Source organism: Oryzias melastigma, linkage group LG1 (assembly GCF_002922805.2).
Source record: "Oryzias melastigma strain HK-1 linkage group LG1, ASM292280v2, whole genome shotgun sequence".
NCBI classification, from domain to species: domain Eukaryota; kingdom Metazoa; phylum Chordata; class Actinopteri; order Beloniformes; family Adrianichthyidae; genus Oryzias; species Oryzias melastigma.
This window is the reverse complement of record NC_050512.1, coordinates 6,065,518-6,081,985: the sequence shown is the minus strand read 5'-3', so window position 1 is coordinate 6,081,985 and position 16,468 is coordinate 6,065,518. Positions and strand designations below refer to the sequence as shown.

Genomic DNA, 16,468 nt, shown 5'->3' with positions numbered 1-16,468 from the left:
AATCTGTCATTCCATGAGAAGTTGGGAGTACTTACTGAGAGAAAAGATGCAACTTGACATTTTTTCAAACTGGCTGCAGAGGTAACCCCTCTGATTCCTCTGAAAAATGGCACAGGACCTGGCAACCTCCATGATCCAGGACTTTGAAATAATAAAGGAAAGCAGGTTAGTGTTAGGGTTAATTGTCCTATTAAAGAAGAACAAAGTTTTAGAATTCTAAAAATATTAATTTTTAAAACCATTGACTTTACAAATTAGTGTAGTTATTTTTTTATTTTATTTTAGTTTGCAAATATGAAACATAAAATCTACAGAAGTATGAGCTGTGATACAGAAGGTGTGAGTAAGAATGTAAAAATACATTCTGCATCTCAAAATCCCTATGGACTTAGAGCATAAACGTTATTTAAATAAATAATTTTCCGCATCTACGGTTTCAGTAGTGTGTATGCAAATTGATCCCCAGACTAATCATAGTCCATCACTTTTTGTGCCCCTCATTTAATACTTTAGAAAATATAATAACATATTTTGCAGATCTTTTGTATAACTTTTTTTGTATTGTTGCTCTGCTCTATTTTTTTGTTCTATAATCACGTGATCATCTTGGCGAGAATTTTATATAGGTACCTTTTTATTTTTTTTGCTTATAACATAGCTATTTTTTTCTTTAAACAGCTTCAACTGCAATTGAAAAATATTTATATGGATTATTTAGATATAGCTGGGAATTGTTCATGTTATGAATGAAAAAAATACATTTGAAGAGAATAGTGATATCAAATCAAGCTACAATTTAGCACATTTATTTATGAAAGCTTTTTCTAATTTTTCCTTTCACTCTCTTTATTGAACTGTTGTTCATAAATAAATAACAAAATGTCTAAAAATTGGATGAATGTGTAATGCAATATATATCTAAAGGTATTTGCATTAATATTGAAAATAAGTTGTATGAGAACCAGTATATATGTGTGCATGTGTACACATATGTACCATAATTTGATTTTTTTTTTGTTTGTTTGTTACTTTAAGCATTACACGTACTGGAAGTAAAATTTGCCAAAAAATTAATAAAACCAATTTTACATCTGAAATTTTCCTTTTGACCTAAAAAATAAAAGGGTAACCAGTTTATTACTGCTTAAGCCTTTCATGGCTTTTCTATCTTTAGTTATTTATTTCAAATATAGTTTACATGCATGAATGTATAACACATAAAATGATGTTCGAAGGAAAACTAAATTTTAAAGGAATCGGAGCCTTTAAGTCTAAACTCGGGGCAAATCCCAAACACACTTGGGGGGCGTGGTTCTGACGTCACATCCTCGCCATTTTCCTGCTGTTGTTGTTAGCCTGTTAGCTAAAGAATCTGCATTTACGAAGAGAAAAAGCGGATCTGCGCTGCATCTACTCCTCGTAGCTCCGCTGCTGCAGTGAGATCACCGTGACTGTCGTCCCTGCAGTCATGGACGAGGACTTCTACTCCAGCGCCGGCGACTGGGAGAGCTCGGACGTGAACGTGGTGAGAAACCGGGACTTGTTGCTGTGTGCGCCCGCTCTTAGCGACAGGAAGACGGGGAGATTTTAGCTAAGTGATGAGGTTTGACACTTAGAGAGAACGACTCTGTTCATTGTGTGAATTATTCACAGTTTTAAGACCCACTTTTCATTGTTTACTTCGTTTTTTGGCTTTTATAATTTCTAGCACCAAATCACTTAGCTCTTTTTCTATGAAATAGCATCACTTCAAATAAGCACTAGAAAAAGATTATCATCAAAATGACAATTTAAACAAAAATATAACGATGACGCGCTTGCTTTTTTGGTCCATAATAAGTTATCCTATAACAAATGTAAGGTTTATTGGACTTTTAGATATTAAAATTACGTTTTAAAATAACAGAGATAAGAAAAGTTAATTGAGTGTTTAGATATTGAAATTAAATGTAATAATATCAAACAAAAAACATCAAATCAATGCAAGGTTCAAGGAGTTTTTAGATACTGAATTGAAATGACATGACAAATCGAAATAACACACAAAAATAAAAAATCTTAAATTAATTTAAGCTCTACTGGGTTTTTAAATATTGAAAGGAAAGGATAATATAAAATAATGTAATGTTAATTGGGTTTTTAGATACTAAAATTAAATGTTAAAGAACAAAAACGGCATTTTAAATCAATGTAAATTTATTGGGTTTTTAGATATTGAAATTAAATGTTAAAATGGCAGCAAAAAACACTTTTACCGTAAGGTTAATTTGGCTGAAATTAAATGATAAAAAAACAACTTAAAAAAATCTAGTTATATTGGGTTTTTAGATATTAATATTAAATGTAAAATAGCAACACGAAAATTAATTAATGTAAGGTTAATTGGGTTTTTACAAAATGAAATGAAATGTTACACTAACATAAAAATCTTTCATATAAGGTTTATTGGGTTATAAGATACTGAAATAAAGTGTTAAAATAGGAAGAAAACATGTTAATCAATGTGAGGTTAATTGGGTTTTTAAATATAGAAATGAAATGGTAAAATAGCAACAACAAAAAAGCCTTCATTGTTAGGGTGTTGGGGTTGCAATTGAAATGAAAGGTTAAAATAGCAAAAATTAAAATTAATAAATTAATTAATTGGGTTTTTAAACAGTTAAATGCAATATTAAAATAACCACGCTCGCAAAAAAAGGAAAATTTGTTCTATTTATGCTTTTTTAATGTTCACAGTCGTGTTATTGTGCCAGTTTTCATTGTGTGTGGTGTCGTGAGGTTGATGTGTGTATGTGAGGACAAAGAGCTGGGTTGGTCTTAAATTCATTTTTAATTTAAATTTAAATTTGTCTGTTTGTTTTTACCTGTAAAATGCTTTGAGCAGCTCAAAGCATTTAAAGCACTTAAATAAATAATGCTTGAATTGTGCTGAAACTAAGAGTTGCAGCCCTTTTTTTAATGAATTTATCTGGTTTTATTATTGTTTATGTTTGTGCCATCCCAAAATTCTGCAGTTTGAAGGAGAAAAAATCTCTGGTTATCAATCCAAACAAATGGAGACGTTTATGTGTTGATTTGAACGCCGGAGCTTAAACATTGCTGTTACAGGAGGATGGTCATGTGGAAGGAGAGACCGACGGAGCAATCCAGGAGGCCTGTCTGCAGAAGTTTTCCAGCAGGGATTACATCATGGAGCCCGCTATCTTCAGTACCCTCAAAATGTATGCTTGTGTGTCTAAATCCAACAATTTAAATCTCTATTTGCATAATTTCCCCTATGGAGCTCTAGATTTGTATGATTGTTTTAAGATGATATGTTCTCTGGAAAGCTGAAGGTCATTCTGGTGTTGCAGGTATTTTCAGGCCGGTGGCTCTCCAGAACATGTGATCCAGCTTCTGTCTGAGAACTATTCTGCTGTGGCTCAGACTGTGAATCTGCTCGCTGAGTGGTTAATCCAGATGGGTAACAGATTTATTAATTTCCTGTTTCATCTATTTGTGTTCTATATCCTGAATGTGGTTTTCCTGGTTGCAGGTGTAGAGCCCGCTCAGGTCCAAGAGCGAGTGGAGAATCATCTCAAGAGTCTCCTCATAAAACATTTCGACCCGCAGAAAGCAGACTCGATTTTTACCGTTGAAGGAGAGGTAAGCTCTAAAAAAATCTCACCTGAAATTGAACCAAAAGAAAGTTCCCATGATGCTTTGCTTTGTGTCTAGACTCCAGCTTGGCTGGAGCAGATGATCGCACACACAACCTGGAGGGATCTTTTCTATAAACTGGCTGAGGCTCACCCTGACTGTCTGATGCTCAACTTCACAGTAAAGGTGAATTACAATGTAATTTTTACTGGCCTGAAATGATTAAATTACAACATTTTTAAATATTCAGATAAACTGAAGTGACCGTCTATTATTTTATTTTTGTGACTTTCTGTTTTCCTCAACCAAGAACAGTTTCATGTCCAGTTTTCTGTTTTTCTCACAAATGTGTAGCTTATTTCTGATGCTGGCTACCAAGGAGAGATCACCAGCGTGTCCACAGCGTGTCAGCAGCTTGAGGTTTTCTCGCGAGTGCTGAGGACGTCTTTAGCCACGTTGCTTGATGGAGGAGAAGAAAACCTGGAGAAGACTCTGCCAGAATTTGCTGTGAGGCTTTTGTGTACTTGTGTTAACTAAAGCAGTGTTTTCTTCTTTTGTTTTGTTGTGAATTTAGGAGATTTAAGAATTTATGAAAGTCTTAGTCTTTTGTTGTTATATGTTTGACTTCCCAATCCAACTATGTATGTTTTCTATGGTAAAATCGTTCCCATTGGTGTCTTAAGTGGGATTATCCAGTTTTTAGCTAAATTCAAAATACATTTTTTATGACACGTTTTCTGCAGATCAGAAGGAGCTCATTAGAAATTCGCCTCTGCGTTGTGGGCGGGACTGTTGGCGCAGAAGTTAGCCTGAGCTAATTTCCCATCGGCCTTATGTTTACACTCTCCCACTAGCTTATAGCACCTCACAAACCCAAGCTAACAGTTGCATTGGGAAAAAAACTGAGCAATATCAGAGCTATTCATCAGTACAGTTTTGAAAAATAAAAAAAAAAATACTCAGAAATACAGTTTTAAACTTAAATAATTTTATACGTCCTCAATCATGAGAAAAATGCTAAAAAAACAACAAAAAAAAAAAACATGTTAAGAACACCATAAACATTGTAGTGAATTTTTCAGTTTTGATCTCAGGTGATCTGTCCTGTCATTCTCAGCCTGACCAGCAGAGGGACCCCCCCTCCCATTATTATCAAACCTGCTCTAAGAATAAGCTGCATCTTTAAAAGTTTCTAAATTAGTGTTTAAAAGAAGTTAAATCACTTTTTGCCCCCTTTTTATGTTCCTAAAGAAAGTAGGTTTTTTTTTTTTTTTTGACCAATTTGTTTAATCTGATTCAGGTCTTCATATTTCCTCTTTTGACTGAAGTTTGTTACCTTCCATTTTGTCAAATTTTATCCTCATTTACTGGACAAGATGTAGACGTCCTGCAGAATCTCACATTTAGAGTCGTGTTCATCCTTGGAGAATTTTTCCATTTCGATCATATTTTGATCTATTGTAAAAGTGTCCCCAGTGGTTTTTAAGTTAGGATAATGCTTTTTTAGTCAAATTTAAAAAAAACCTGTATCATTTTGTAGGACATAGTTTCTGCAGAGCGACATTGATTCATTATAAATTCACTTCTGAGTTGTGGGCAGATCTGTTGGCATGAAGAAAACCTGTCCCCACTTCCTGTCATCCATCTGTTTACATGCTCTCACTACAACAGTAATGCTGAGCAATATTGGAGATGTCCAGCTGTACAGTTTTGAATCAGATGCGAACTCAGATGAGGAAAATAAAGACGTGTATGGATCTAGTCGTCTGCAAGTGGATGGATCAGAATAGAGCGGAGCAGGAAGCTTTTATTTTCTATGTCACAAAAACAATCTTTATCAAACAGTATTTTTATATCTGCTCCTGATTCACAACGATTCTATAAAAAATACTCAAAATTGTAATTTTAAGTTTAATCAATAGAAAACTTATGCAGGAAGATGTTGAAAACACACACAAAAAAGAAAATTGAGAGTCTTTTACAAGAATTTGTGAGGTTAGATTCCCGTCACATTTGAGTGACTCTTTAAAAGCTTCAAAGAACCAAATGATAATTCCACTAATTGGTGTTCTTATAAGCACTGTGTGTTTTCTGCTTCACGCATTTTCTATTTTCTTTTGCAGAAAATGGTGTGTCATGGAGAACACACTTACCTCTTCGCCCAGGCGATGATGTCCATCCTCGCTCAGGAGGAACAAGGCGGTTCGGCTGTCCGCAGGATCGGCCAGGAGGTGCAGAGGGCTGCACACGAGAGGTACGTCCTTAACCACTTAGCTAAGCTCAGGGGTCTGCAGCCTTCTGAGTCATTCAACAACAATCCGATAGGAACCATGAAGTCTTACTTTACCCTTTAGAAAAATTAGACAGATTTGTAATTTTGTTATTGTTACTGTTGTGATAAAACTGTTTTTTATGGCATCAGAGAAGCATAAACTTAGGAGAGAATAGCCCTTTTCCAAGATATGAAATAGTTAATAACTTTTGACAGATTTTCACATGATTTCCTTTCAAAATAAAAGACACCCATCATAACATAAGATGATCTCAATGCAGCAAATGTTGTAGAATTTTTACCATTTGTGGTGCATCAGCTAAAAATGTGTAAATCTAACAAAGTAAAATCAAATTAGAGCTAATTTAGTGAACTTAGTGTATTTTTCTAACATAAGGTGCAATTAAAATAATTTAATAATAAAAAAAGGAAAATCTGCCTAAATGTGTGCCTTAACTGTGGTTGTGCTTATGTATTTTCTATGGTAGACCTACACACTGCTCAGAATTTGACAGACAAGATGCTGCCTGACCTCAATGGCTGAAATGGACCCCAAAGGTGTTTAGAATAGTAAAAAAATAAAAAAAAAAGCAATTACAGGGCCTATAACATGATTTTCTTAAGCCTTTCAGAGTAAACTATATCCATATATTGGATCATATATTACTTTTGACAAAAGAACAAATTATTTATAAAATAAGTTATTTTTGTGGTCTCTTTTCATAACTGGAAATAAAAGGACTTTATTTCTGAGGCTCCGCCTTTCACTCCTTATGCCTATTTCATGACATCATCCTAGGGCCGGCCTCGGCAGGGTGTCTGCTGCGTTTCTCCCACCAAGACAATCGAGTTACCTTTTTTTTTTTAAGCTTTACTTACTTGCATTACTTTTTCTTTTTTATGAAAACCTTTATTTTTCTTTAACCAAAGAACCTCATTAGAGGGGTTAAGGAGCCACATGAGGCTCCAGAGCCTCAGCTTTCAGTTAGCCTGAAATTTGTATGTACTGTATTTAGTTTGCAGCTAGAAATGAATGAATCCATACAAAAAGATGGAATGATTGAGGTTTTACTCCCTGACATGCTGTCTGGACTAAAATGCTAACTCTGACTGTTTTTAATGACAGAGGCCATGACGCCAGCCAGATTACCCTCGCACTCGGAACCGCAGCAGCCTACCCTCGAGCCTGCCAAGCTTTAGGTGCCATGCTGTCCAAAGGAGCTCTGAATCCTGCAGACATCACAGTTCTTTTCAAGATGTTCAGCAGCATGGACCCTCCTCCTGTTGAACTGGTACAGAATCTGCTCTCTTCTTTTATATCCTTTAATGTTGACAAAGTGCTGTCATTTAAAGCAATCTTTGCTTTTGGTTTTAGATCCGAGTGCCCGCGTTTTTAGACCTTTTCATGCAATCTCTTTTTAAACCCGGATCAAAGATCAACCAGGACCACAAACACAAGTACATCCACATTCTGGCTTATGCTGCCAGCGTGGTGGAGACGTGGAAGAAGGTACAGAGTTTGCCGACATCATTTGAAACTGCTTTTACTGGATAAATAGTTGGATAGTTTTATTCAAGAATGGTAACGTTTTCCTGTCGTTCTAGAATAAACGGGTCAACATCAACAAAGACGAACTGAAGTCGACGTCCAAAGCCATAGAGACCGTTCACAACCTGTGCTGCAACGAGAACAAAGGAGCCACAGAACTGGTGGCTGAGCTGGGCACGTTGTACCAGTGCATCAGGTGAGATGACAATCAAATCGGTAAAATATGCAAAAATAAAAAGCTGTAAGGTAAAAAATGTTGTTGAAAGATGGAACTGCTTCAGATACTTTCATGAATGTTTGTTTTGAAATTTCAGAAAGTTACAAGTCTCAGTTCAGCATGAAATCATCTGATCTATTTATTGAAATAGTTTGTTAAAAGTCTGTCCAAAAATGATCATCATGAAGTGGATGAAGCTCTCAGATCTTAAACTTCAGTGGATTCACACAAACAAATCCACACTTATCTTCTTTAATGACCCACTCTGCTGAATATTGTGTTTTTGGTGTTTTTATAATGCTCTCGTGGCATTTTTAGATGATGATGGACATATATTAAGAATGTCAAACTTAATATTGTTAGAACGGTTTGTCTGCTCCTGATTCGAATAAAAAAAATACACAGAAATGAAATTTGTTGTTGCTCCGGTGTGTAAGGTTGGGGGTGTGAGGGGCTGTAAGCTACCAGGAGAAGGTGTAAACAGGTCAGTTGTGGGTGACAGGAAGAAGGGATTTCTCCACGCCGACAGTCTACAACTCTGAGGCGAGTTTCTAATGAAGTCCTGCCGGTCAGCAGAAACTTTGTCCTAAAAAATGACACAAGTTTTTTTATTTTGGCTAAAAACAGTAAAATCATAATTTTAAACCAACGGGAATGCTTTAGAAATAGATCAAAAGATGATTGGAGTGGGACCTTAACCTCTGATACAGCGTTTACTTGAGGCTGTGTGTCAATACTATGATATAAAAATCTGTGTTGTTGTTTTTTTTTTTTTTTAATTATAAGTTTTCAACAGACAAATATCTATATGTACATACTTTCAATTATTTCCTAAGGCTTGCAGAAAGTCGTCCCACTGTATCCCTTTCGAGGTCACAGGGATGTCAGTCTGTCCCAGCTACTGTTAGGTGAAGGCAAAGTATACTGGATAGATCGCCTGTCCGTTGCAGCGCACACAATCTCTGCACATCAATTTTAAATTGTTAAATCCACTTTTACACCACAATATACTTATATACGTCAAGGTTTACGGTTGTATTTTATGTGTGTGTGTGTTCACTGTCGGGTTGTTTTCAGGTTTCCAGTGGTTGCGATGGGAGTTCTGAAGTGGGTGGACTGGACGGTGTCTGAGCCACGCTACTTTCAGCTGCAGACGGACCACACGCCGGTTCATTTAGCCCTACTGGATGAGGTATCGCATTAGTGCAAGGCTAAGGGATGCTCCTGGTGAAAAGTGCAGTAATATTTAAGACCTTTTCTTCCATGCAGATTTGTACGTGTCACCAGTTACTGCACCCACAAGTCCTCCAGCTCCTCATCAAGCTCTTTGAGACGGAGCACTCTCAGCTGGACGTCATGGAGCAGGTATGCCTCCACCTGAACTCTGATGAAAGTCTGAGCGATCTGACTGAGACTCTAAAGGCTGATTTGTTCATTAGCGGTGTGATACAAAAAATAGAATGTTCATCTTGGCCTCCGTCATGGTAAATGAAGGGAAGAGACATGGAGCAGCTCTGCTCAGCTCCAAAAGCTACGCCCCCTCAGGGGATATTTTGGAAACAGAGGCTTCAGAACAACATGAAAAATGTATTTTTAAGACATTTAGGTTGTGGGATTTTGGTTAAAAACTTAATAATCATAATTGAAACACGACTGGGAACGTTTTTATTTTTAAAAAATTCTCATAGGGGGACTTTAAATATAAGTTAAACTCCAAATTAGCCCAAAGAACCTTAGTAGATGTCAAATTAGCCAAAAAGCTAGCTTGATGCTTAAATACTAGCTAAACTCCAAAATAGCCTAAAATTCCTCACTAAATTAAATTATTCAAAAGCGTTAGCATGTTGCTAAAATAGAAGCTAAACTCTAAATTCATTCATTTCATTCATTCATTTTCCTGACCGCTTCGTCCCTTTCGGGGTCGCGGGGGTTCCGGAGCCTATCCCGGCTACTGATGGGCGAAGGCGGGGTACACCCTGGACAGGTCGCCAGTCTGTCACAGGGCCTCAATCACACACACATTCACTCTCACATCCACACCTAGGGACAATTCAGAGTCACCAATGAACCTATGAAGCATGTTTTTGGACGGTGGGAGGAAGCCGGAGTCCCCGGTGAAAACCCACGCATGCACGGGGAGAACATGCAAACTCCACACATAAAGGTCCCAGCCGGGATTCGAACCGGGGCCTTCTCGCAGTGAGGCAAGAGTGCTAACCACTCCGCCACCGTGCAGCCCAAAACGCTAAATTACCCTTAAAAAAACAGCAGACAACAAATTAGCCAGAAAACGTTAGCATGTTGCTAAACTATCAGGTTAACTCCAAATATCTTGAAAATTACTATAAAAGATGAAAATGTAGCCCATGAATATATTTTAAAGCTTGTTAATAATCCACTTGAAATTTGAAGAATTTCTCATTCATTTCCTACATTTTTTGCTCAATATTTAAAAAACTATAAAGTTTACCAATACCAAAAATGCCAGGAGTAATATCCTGAACAATCTGAACATTTTGATACCAAGCTTGTTGAAATTGCTAAAAAAGTGTGATTGAGTTTAATGCTTACTAAGCATTCACACAATTAATTGAAGGTTTCTAGACGGACACAACGCAACAGAGACGCACCGCAGACGGACCAGTGTAAATTCAGGGTAACATGTTGGTGTTCTCTTCACCCCAGATGGAGCTGAAGAAAACTCTTCTGGACAGGATGGTTCACCTGCTGAGCCGAGGCTACGTCCTGCCCGTGGTGGGATACATCCGGAAGTGTCTGGAGAAGCTCAACACGGACATCTCCCTCATTAGATACTTTGTCACTGAGGTAAAAGCTGCTTTACAAGCTGAAAACCAAGAAAATGTTTTTGTGGAAAAATATTCTAAACATTCTGTATGTTTGTTAACCCTTTAACTCTGGAGCTCCAGTGTTTATGTTGTTTGATTTACTGTAACTTTTCAACCCTTTAACACAATCAACATAATTTCAGTAGCTTTTCTCCTTCAAAATTCAGGTGTTTAAAGGGTTAAAAATTATTTTAATAATACTCTCCCCAAAGAAATGAAACTGCAGTGCTTACTTAGTACTACTGAACTGGAAAAATATATATATTTTTATTTTGACCTAAACCTCCACATGAAAAATCTAAAATTTAACATGTTAATACTTCTTTCCTTTAAAGTTCTTATTTTCAGGAATCTCTTGGACTTCTTTGTTGTGTTAAGCACATTTTTTGGTTTATTTTCTTTATAGGTGTTGGATGTGATCGCGCCTCCCTACACCTCAGACTTCGTTCAGCTCTTCTTGCCCATCCTGGAGAACGACAGCATTGCAGGAACGATCCGAACAGAAGGAGAGCACGACCCCGTAGCCGAGTTCATCGGTAAGAAACCACATCAGCTCTGAAGCGTGCGTCCTCAAAAGTTCAGAGAAAGAGGAAGTGGTGTGATACGTTCTAAAGCTCAGTCATGAGAATGATTTTATTTTTTTTCCAGCTCACTGCAAGTCAAACTTCATCATGATCAACTGACCTGGAAGATCAACGATGTTTCTGTGGAAGAAAACGGACCTGAAAGTTCTTTTTCTCCTCTTGTATATTTGATTTAATTATATTTTTTGTACTGTTATCATGTGTACGGGGATTTATTTCCTTGAAAGCATTTTTGTATGTTTCTTCTCCTTTAGGTTAAAGAAATTTTAATAAAAACATTATTTAAAGTTGGGCCCACATGTGGTTTTATCCCAACGCATCGTAGCGGAGGCTTTAAATAATGACCTTTGAGCAAATATAAATGTTTATTGGCATAGTTTGACATCTTTGAATCATTCCAAGTGCAAAATGAGCATAAAAACAGCAAACATCAGAGCTTTATGCTGAGGCATACAAGGCACATTTAAGTGAGTTTTCATTAGAGTGTAGTGCATCATGGGAAGTCCCCCCATGTCTGTCATTTACACATAAATTCAAAGCTTTAATCCAGTTGATATTTACTGGAAAATCAAGAAATGAGCAATTAATAAAAAATGAGAGCTCCTAAAAACAACAGAATTTAAACGTGCTATCAAATAAAAAAAAAAAGATTTGTCACAAAAAGAGAAAGTTCCCTTTTTTTCTATAAAAGTTTCCTCTTCCTCCCTGATTTAAAAATGATAACAAAAGGCGGATCTACGCGTAGTTTTTGGGAACAATCGGATCTCCGTACATGCAGTCTTCCTCCACCGCCAGGTTGTACTTGCTGCCACTTCCTCCTTTGTAGGCACTCGTCACAATCCGGAGCCAGCCCTTCTCCCCCTGTGGAAAAGAAATGGATCTTCAATCAAAATACTTTATATTTTATATATTTAAGGTGACACACTAAAATCACAGTTTTCATATAAAATTAAAGAGCCTTTTGTGTTGGACAGATTGAACTGTCACAAAACGGGTTTATTGAGTATAAACCCTTTTTGTATTTTATAATAAACTTTATTTATATTGATTATGTTTATATTTTGTGTTTAAATCAAGCATTTAAGAGCTGTTAGAGTACTGGGTCATTAGAGTTTTTTTATCAGCCGCTTTGAACTTATAGATTGCGAATATTATATGGTGAAAACGTGACATTTTTCCACTTTATTTAACAAATATACCCAATAATTAATACAAAAAGTATAAATATGTGTTTTTAAAACACTACATTTCCTCTATTCTCACATCTGATTTGTGTCTAAATGTGGTTTTGTGTGTAGGAATTACAAATCAAGAATTACACACACACAAATCCAAAAAGTCTATTTCCAAGTCTAATATAGCAGATAAATATAAGTTAAAAAGTTTTAGAAACCAAGGCTACACCTGAGTGATTGACATAAGAGGATGTATGAATATCTTCAAAGTTTTAAGGTTGTTGTGCGACCAAATATCACATTTTCTAAACTTCAATACAATATTTCCAATTCAAACCGTTAAATCTTTAACTAATCTTCTAACAAAAGAATTCTCCATAACCATAGACTCACCCAGGGCTCTCCCCAGGAGTTGCGGACGATCCAGTACTCCACGCCGTTTTCCACCCCCCATCCTGCCACCGACACGATGTGGTTGATGTAAGCCTCGTCCTGGTACTCCGAGTACAGACCGCCCGTGTAAGCGTCCAGCTTGTCTGTGGCCATTATCCCACAGCTGCAGGTGAAGCGCCACAGCGAGGATGTTCATTTGCCAAGAAGAAAACAAAGAACAAACTAAAACACAACAAATAAAACAATCCAATTCTCACACAAAGAAACAGAGAAATTAAATCCTTAGGAAGACCCCAAAATAATGAGATGAAAAGCAGAACATGAGAGTTTTAGTTTCAAACGCAGCAATCTTTACTGACATGCATGACTGTGACGTGTTCATGCAGAAAATGTAACAATCAGATTAAAACATTCAAAGATAGAATGAATTTATTCCAGATGAATAGTCCAATCAATAAAGCTACATTAAAAAAATAAAAAAAGCACAATGTCAATACAAAAGTTAAGAACAGTAAAAAAAAAATTTAATTAAAATATCAGCTTTAAAATCTACCACAAAAAGTAGACGTTAGAATCTAAAAGATGAGTTAGAATTATTAATAACGCACTCCGATAAAAACTGTGTTTTTAACATCTTGGAGCATTTTTCTCATGATGGAGGACATACGTATATTTGCTAAATTAATCGGAAAATTCAATTTCTCTTTTCATATCAGTGGGAATCAGGAGCAGACGAAAAAAATGTTATTTGAAAAAGAGTAGAAAATATAGAGTGGGCTAAGAGCTCTATACACAAATAGGGAGGGGAAGAGTGGGCGGGGTTGCTCCACACCAACGTCCCGCCCACAACTCAGAGGTGAATTTCTAATGAACTACTGTCGCTCTGCAGAAACTCTATCATAGAAAACGACAAAAGCTTTTTTGATTTTGGCTAAAAACGGCAAAAATAACTAGAAGACAACTGAGAACGCTTTGAAAATACATAAAAAATGATCGGATCCTTTAAGAATTTTTTTCTTGCCAGTTCTTGGGATATTGAAATCATGGCATTTGGACTTCTTCGTTATGACTTAACTTCAAGACATCCTCTGTCAGTTCTTGTGATACATTTGAAATCAGTGTCATAAGAAATACTTTAAAATTATAAATAAACTTTATATTCAAGCTTTGACGAACCTGATGGGCCCGTTAGCATAGATCTCAGCCATCATCTTCTCTCTTCCGCTCACAGAGCCAAAATCCGCGACCTTCCACAGCGTGTAGTTCTTCACGACGTTGCACACTCCGAAAGTGGTGCATGTGCCGCATTGGTTGAACGGTTTGCACTCTGGAGGTGAACAGAAAGACATGCACGGCTCAGATTCACGCCTGGAGGATCCAGACTCTGACCGGTAGTACACCCACCCTGATCTTTGGCCTGGTAGTTGTTGCAGGTCTCATCTGGAATGCCGTGAGTGTTGGCAAACTCCCACACGCCGCTGTGATCTCCACCGTGGCAGGAGCCGGCCTCGCCACAGTCGATCACGTGCTGGACAGACAGATACGCAGACGGCCAGGCTGCTTTCCGCTTGATATTGATGCGATCTAAAAAAGAGACCAAAAAAAAAAAAAAGAACTGTCACATCTGTGGAAGAAACATGACGTCTAGATACAATATTGTAGCGTAAAGATCATACCAGCCATGGCACTGGTGCTGCCATGAGCCCAGCAGGAGCCACAGTACTGGGGAATGTGCTGGTTCCGCGTCGTGCTGACAAAGTTGGTGCCGTTGATGTTCCTCCAGTCCCAGGACTTGGGCAGATCGGAAATGTTTAAATATTCATGAGGTCGAGGAGCAGTCCTGTCAACACATCATTCAACACATGAGTTTAAATCCATTCGAGTACAAAGTTCCACTCTGATCCTCTTTTCATCCCTTCCTGTCATCCATCCGTTTCCACGTTCTCCCACTAGCTTACAGCCCCTCACACCCCCAACCTAACATTACCGGTACAACAAAAATGGTGAGTAATATTGGAGCTATCCAGTCATAGAGTTTGGATCCAGATGTCTATGGAGAGAAAATAGTATCACCCCGATATTTGCGTGCGTAATTCCTGATTTGTAACTCATACAAAACATTTGTGCACAAGTACAAAAATGACGGAATAAAAAAATACAATTTACACATGCACAAATTAAAATTACAACAACCTGAAACTAACTACATGAATATTTTTTTTAATTACACTCAAATTGCTATTACACAGAAATAATCCAGCATTCTAGCAGCATTTAAACGCATCATTTAAGCATTAATCTTTTCTTTTTCTGAGACGTGGAGAGAATCTCACATCAGATTTGTGCATATATGTGGTTTTGTGTGTACGTAACAAGCAATTCGTGCTAAATTTTTAAAATATTTGTGCCTGTAGTTAGTTTCAAGATTTTGTATGTTTAAGTTGTGCATGTGTAAATTGTATTTTGTATTTATTTCATTATTTTTGTACTTATGAACAAAATATATTGTACTGCGTGCATAATTCGTGATACAAATCAAAAATATTATGCTCACACAAATCCAAAGTGATGAATATATTAGGAATTACGTACGCACAAACTGGGGTGATACTATTTTTTCTCCATAGGAAAACATAGACATGCATGGATCGATCTATTTGTCTTAAAGTGGATACAACAGAATGGAGCGAAGCAGGAAGTGGACTTTTAGGTCACAAAAAAGCATTTTTTCATCTGCCCCTCATTCATAGTCACTTAAATAAATAAAAGGCTCAGAAATGCAATTTTGAGCTTTTTTAAGTCCTCCATCATCAAAAAATACTACAAGAACATATTAAAAACACAAAAAACGGATTTTCATTGGAGTAAGTCTTTACTATCTCAGACAAAACGTGATCTGTAGAGGCTTTTTGTACAAATAACTTCTGTTTTGAGTGAAAATGCTTTTTGTAGATTTTCTGCTTCACTTTCTTTTTCCATTTAAACATATACTTCTACCTTTCAATTTCCTCTGCCATTGTGCAGGGTCAGTTACATTCAAACACTTGACACTGAGGGAGAGTTTGAGGTTTTGACAGCAGAAATTATTGACAGAACTTTATCGACAAAACTACAGAGACACAGAAGTGTGAATAAAGATACTTCCTGTTCCTTTCCAGGGTGTTATTTTGGAAATACCGTACAAACATGTTCACCTCAACCTAACCAAAGAACACGTGCAGCCTCCTCAGTTTATGATTCATCAAACCTCGTGATGATCTTTTGTTCCTATTCCTTGATTCTTTTTTTTTTTTTCTTTTTTACATGACTCCTGTTACAGTAAATCTGAGATTACACACAAAGACAAATTTAGAACAGAAAACTACAAATCCACATAAATGCACATTTATACTAAAATTGTTTGATTACAACATGTAATAAATGCATATTGTAATTCTTTATTAAAAATATAGTTTATATAATTAACAATAATAATTTTAATACAACTTATAAAGTAACTAGTGGCTCAAAATTGATTTATGTTCAAACTTATTTTAATGTTTAGCAATACTTGCTGTCAAATAAGTCTTAAATCATTTTTTCTATTATTTTATTATTATTATTTTATCTTTAAAAAAAACAAGTGTTGTTTATTTCTGTTTATTTGATCCCTAAAAGCGGGTGTTGGACAGAGATTGTCAGATTTATGGTTAGCTGAGTCTGCCGGCTAACAGTTTAAGCTAGCTATCCAGCGGGGAAAAGAGGAAAAAAAGTTCATAAATGATAAATAAATCCACATTTCCCGGTCCATTTT

The 16,468-nt window shown here is 36.5% G+C and overlaps 2 protein-coding genes across 2 annotated transcripts in view; one reads left to right on the top strand and one right to left on the bottom strand.

The window, feature by feature from the left end:
* The first annotated feature begins 1,285 nt into the window (after positions 1 to 1,285).
* Positions 1,286 to 11,391, top strand: nelfcd (negative elongation factor complex member C/D). The gene is made up of 15 exons (XM_024269766.2): positions 1,286 to 1,525; positions 3,109 to 3,221; positions 3,354 to 3,463; positions 3,536 to 3,645; positions 3,718 to 3,825; positions 3,994 to 4,146; positions 5,763 to 5,893; positions 7,038 to 7,203; positions 7,287 to 7,421; positions 7,517 to 7,656; positions 8,755 to 8,869; positions 8,947 to 9,042; positions 10,363 to 10,503; positions 10,930 to 11,059; positions 11,172 to 11,391. Exons 1-15 carry the CDS (start codon positions 1,469 to 1,471, stop codon positions 11,204 to 11,206), a joined length of 1,740 nt encoding a protein of 579 aa, XP_024125534.1. The 5' UTR covers positions 1,286 to 1,468; the 3' UTR covers positions 11,207 to 11,391.
* Positions 11,392 to 11,458: 67 nt separating this feature from the next.
* ctsz (cathepsin Z) overlaps positions 11,459 to 16,468 on the bottom strand; it is a 6,332-nt gene continuing 1,322 nt past the window's right edge. The window contains exons 2-6 of the mRNA XM_024269765.1: positions 14,352 to 14,515; positions 14,080 to 14,259; positions 13,852 to 14,002; positions 12,676 to 12,838; positions 11,459 to 11,968 (exon numbers count right to left, since the gene is read on the bottom strand). Coding sequence (XP_024125533.1) covers positions 11,843 to 11,968; positions 12,676 to 12,838; positions 13,852 to 14,002; positions 14,080 to 14,259; positions 14,352 to 14,515 — 784 coding nt within the window. The 3' untranslated portion in view covers positions 11,459 to 11,842. The remainder of the gene's footprint in view (positions 11,969 to 12,675; positions 12,839 to 13,851; positions 14,003 to 14,079; positions 14,260 to 14,351; positions 14,516 to 16,468) is intronic.

Excerpts from the sequence above, each read along its gene's own strand:
- nelfcd (XM_024269766.2), top strand. The coding sequence starts at position 1,469 with ATGGACGAGGACTTCTACTCCAGCGCCGGCGACTGGGAGAGCTCGGAC. Across the intron at positions 3,646-3,717 it reads TTTTTACCGTTGAAGGAGAG|ACTCCAGCTTGGCTGGAGCA; the intron begins GTAAGCTCTAAA and ends CTTTGTGTCTAG. Across the intron at positions 3,826-3,993 it reads TGCTCAACTTCACAGTAAAG|CTTATTTCTGATGCTGGCTA; the intron begins GTGAATTACAAT and ends ACAAATGTGTAG.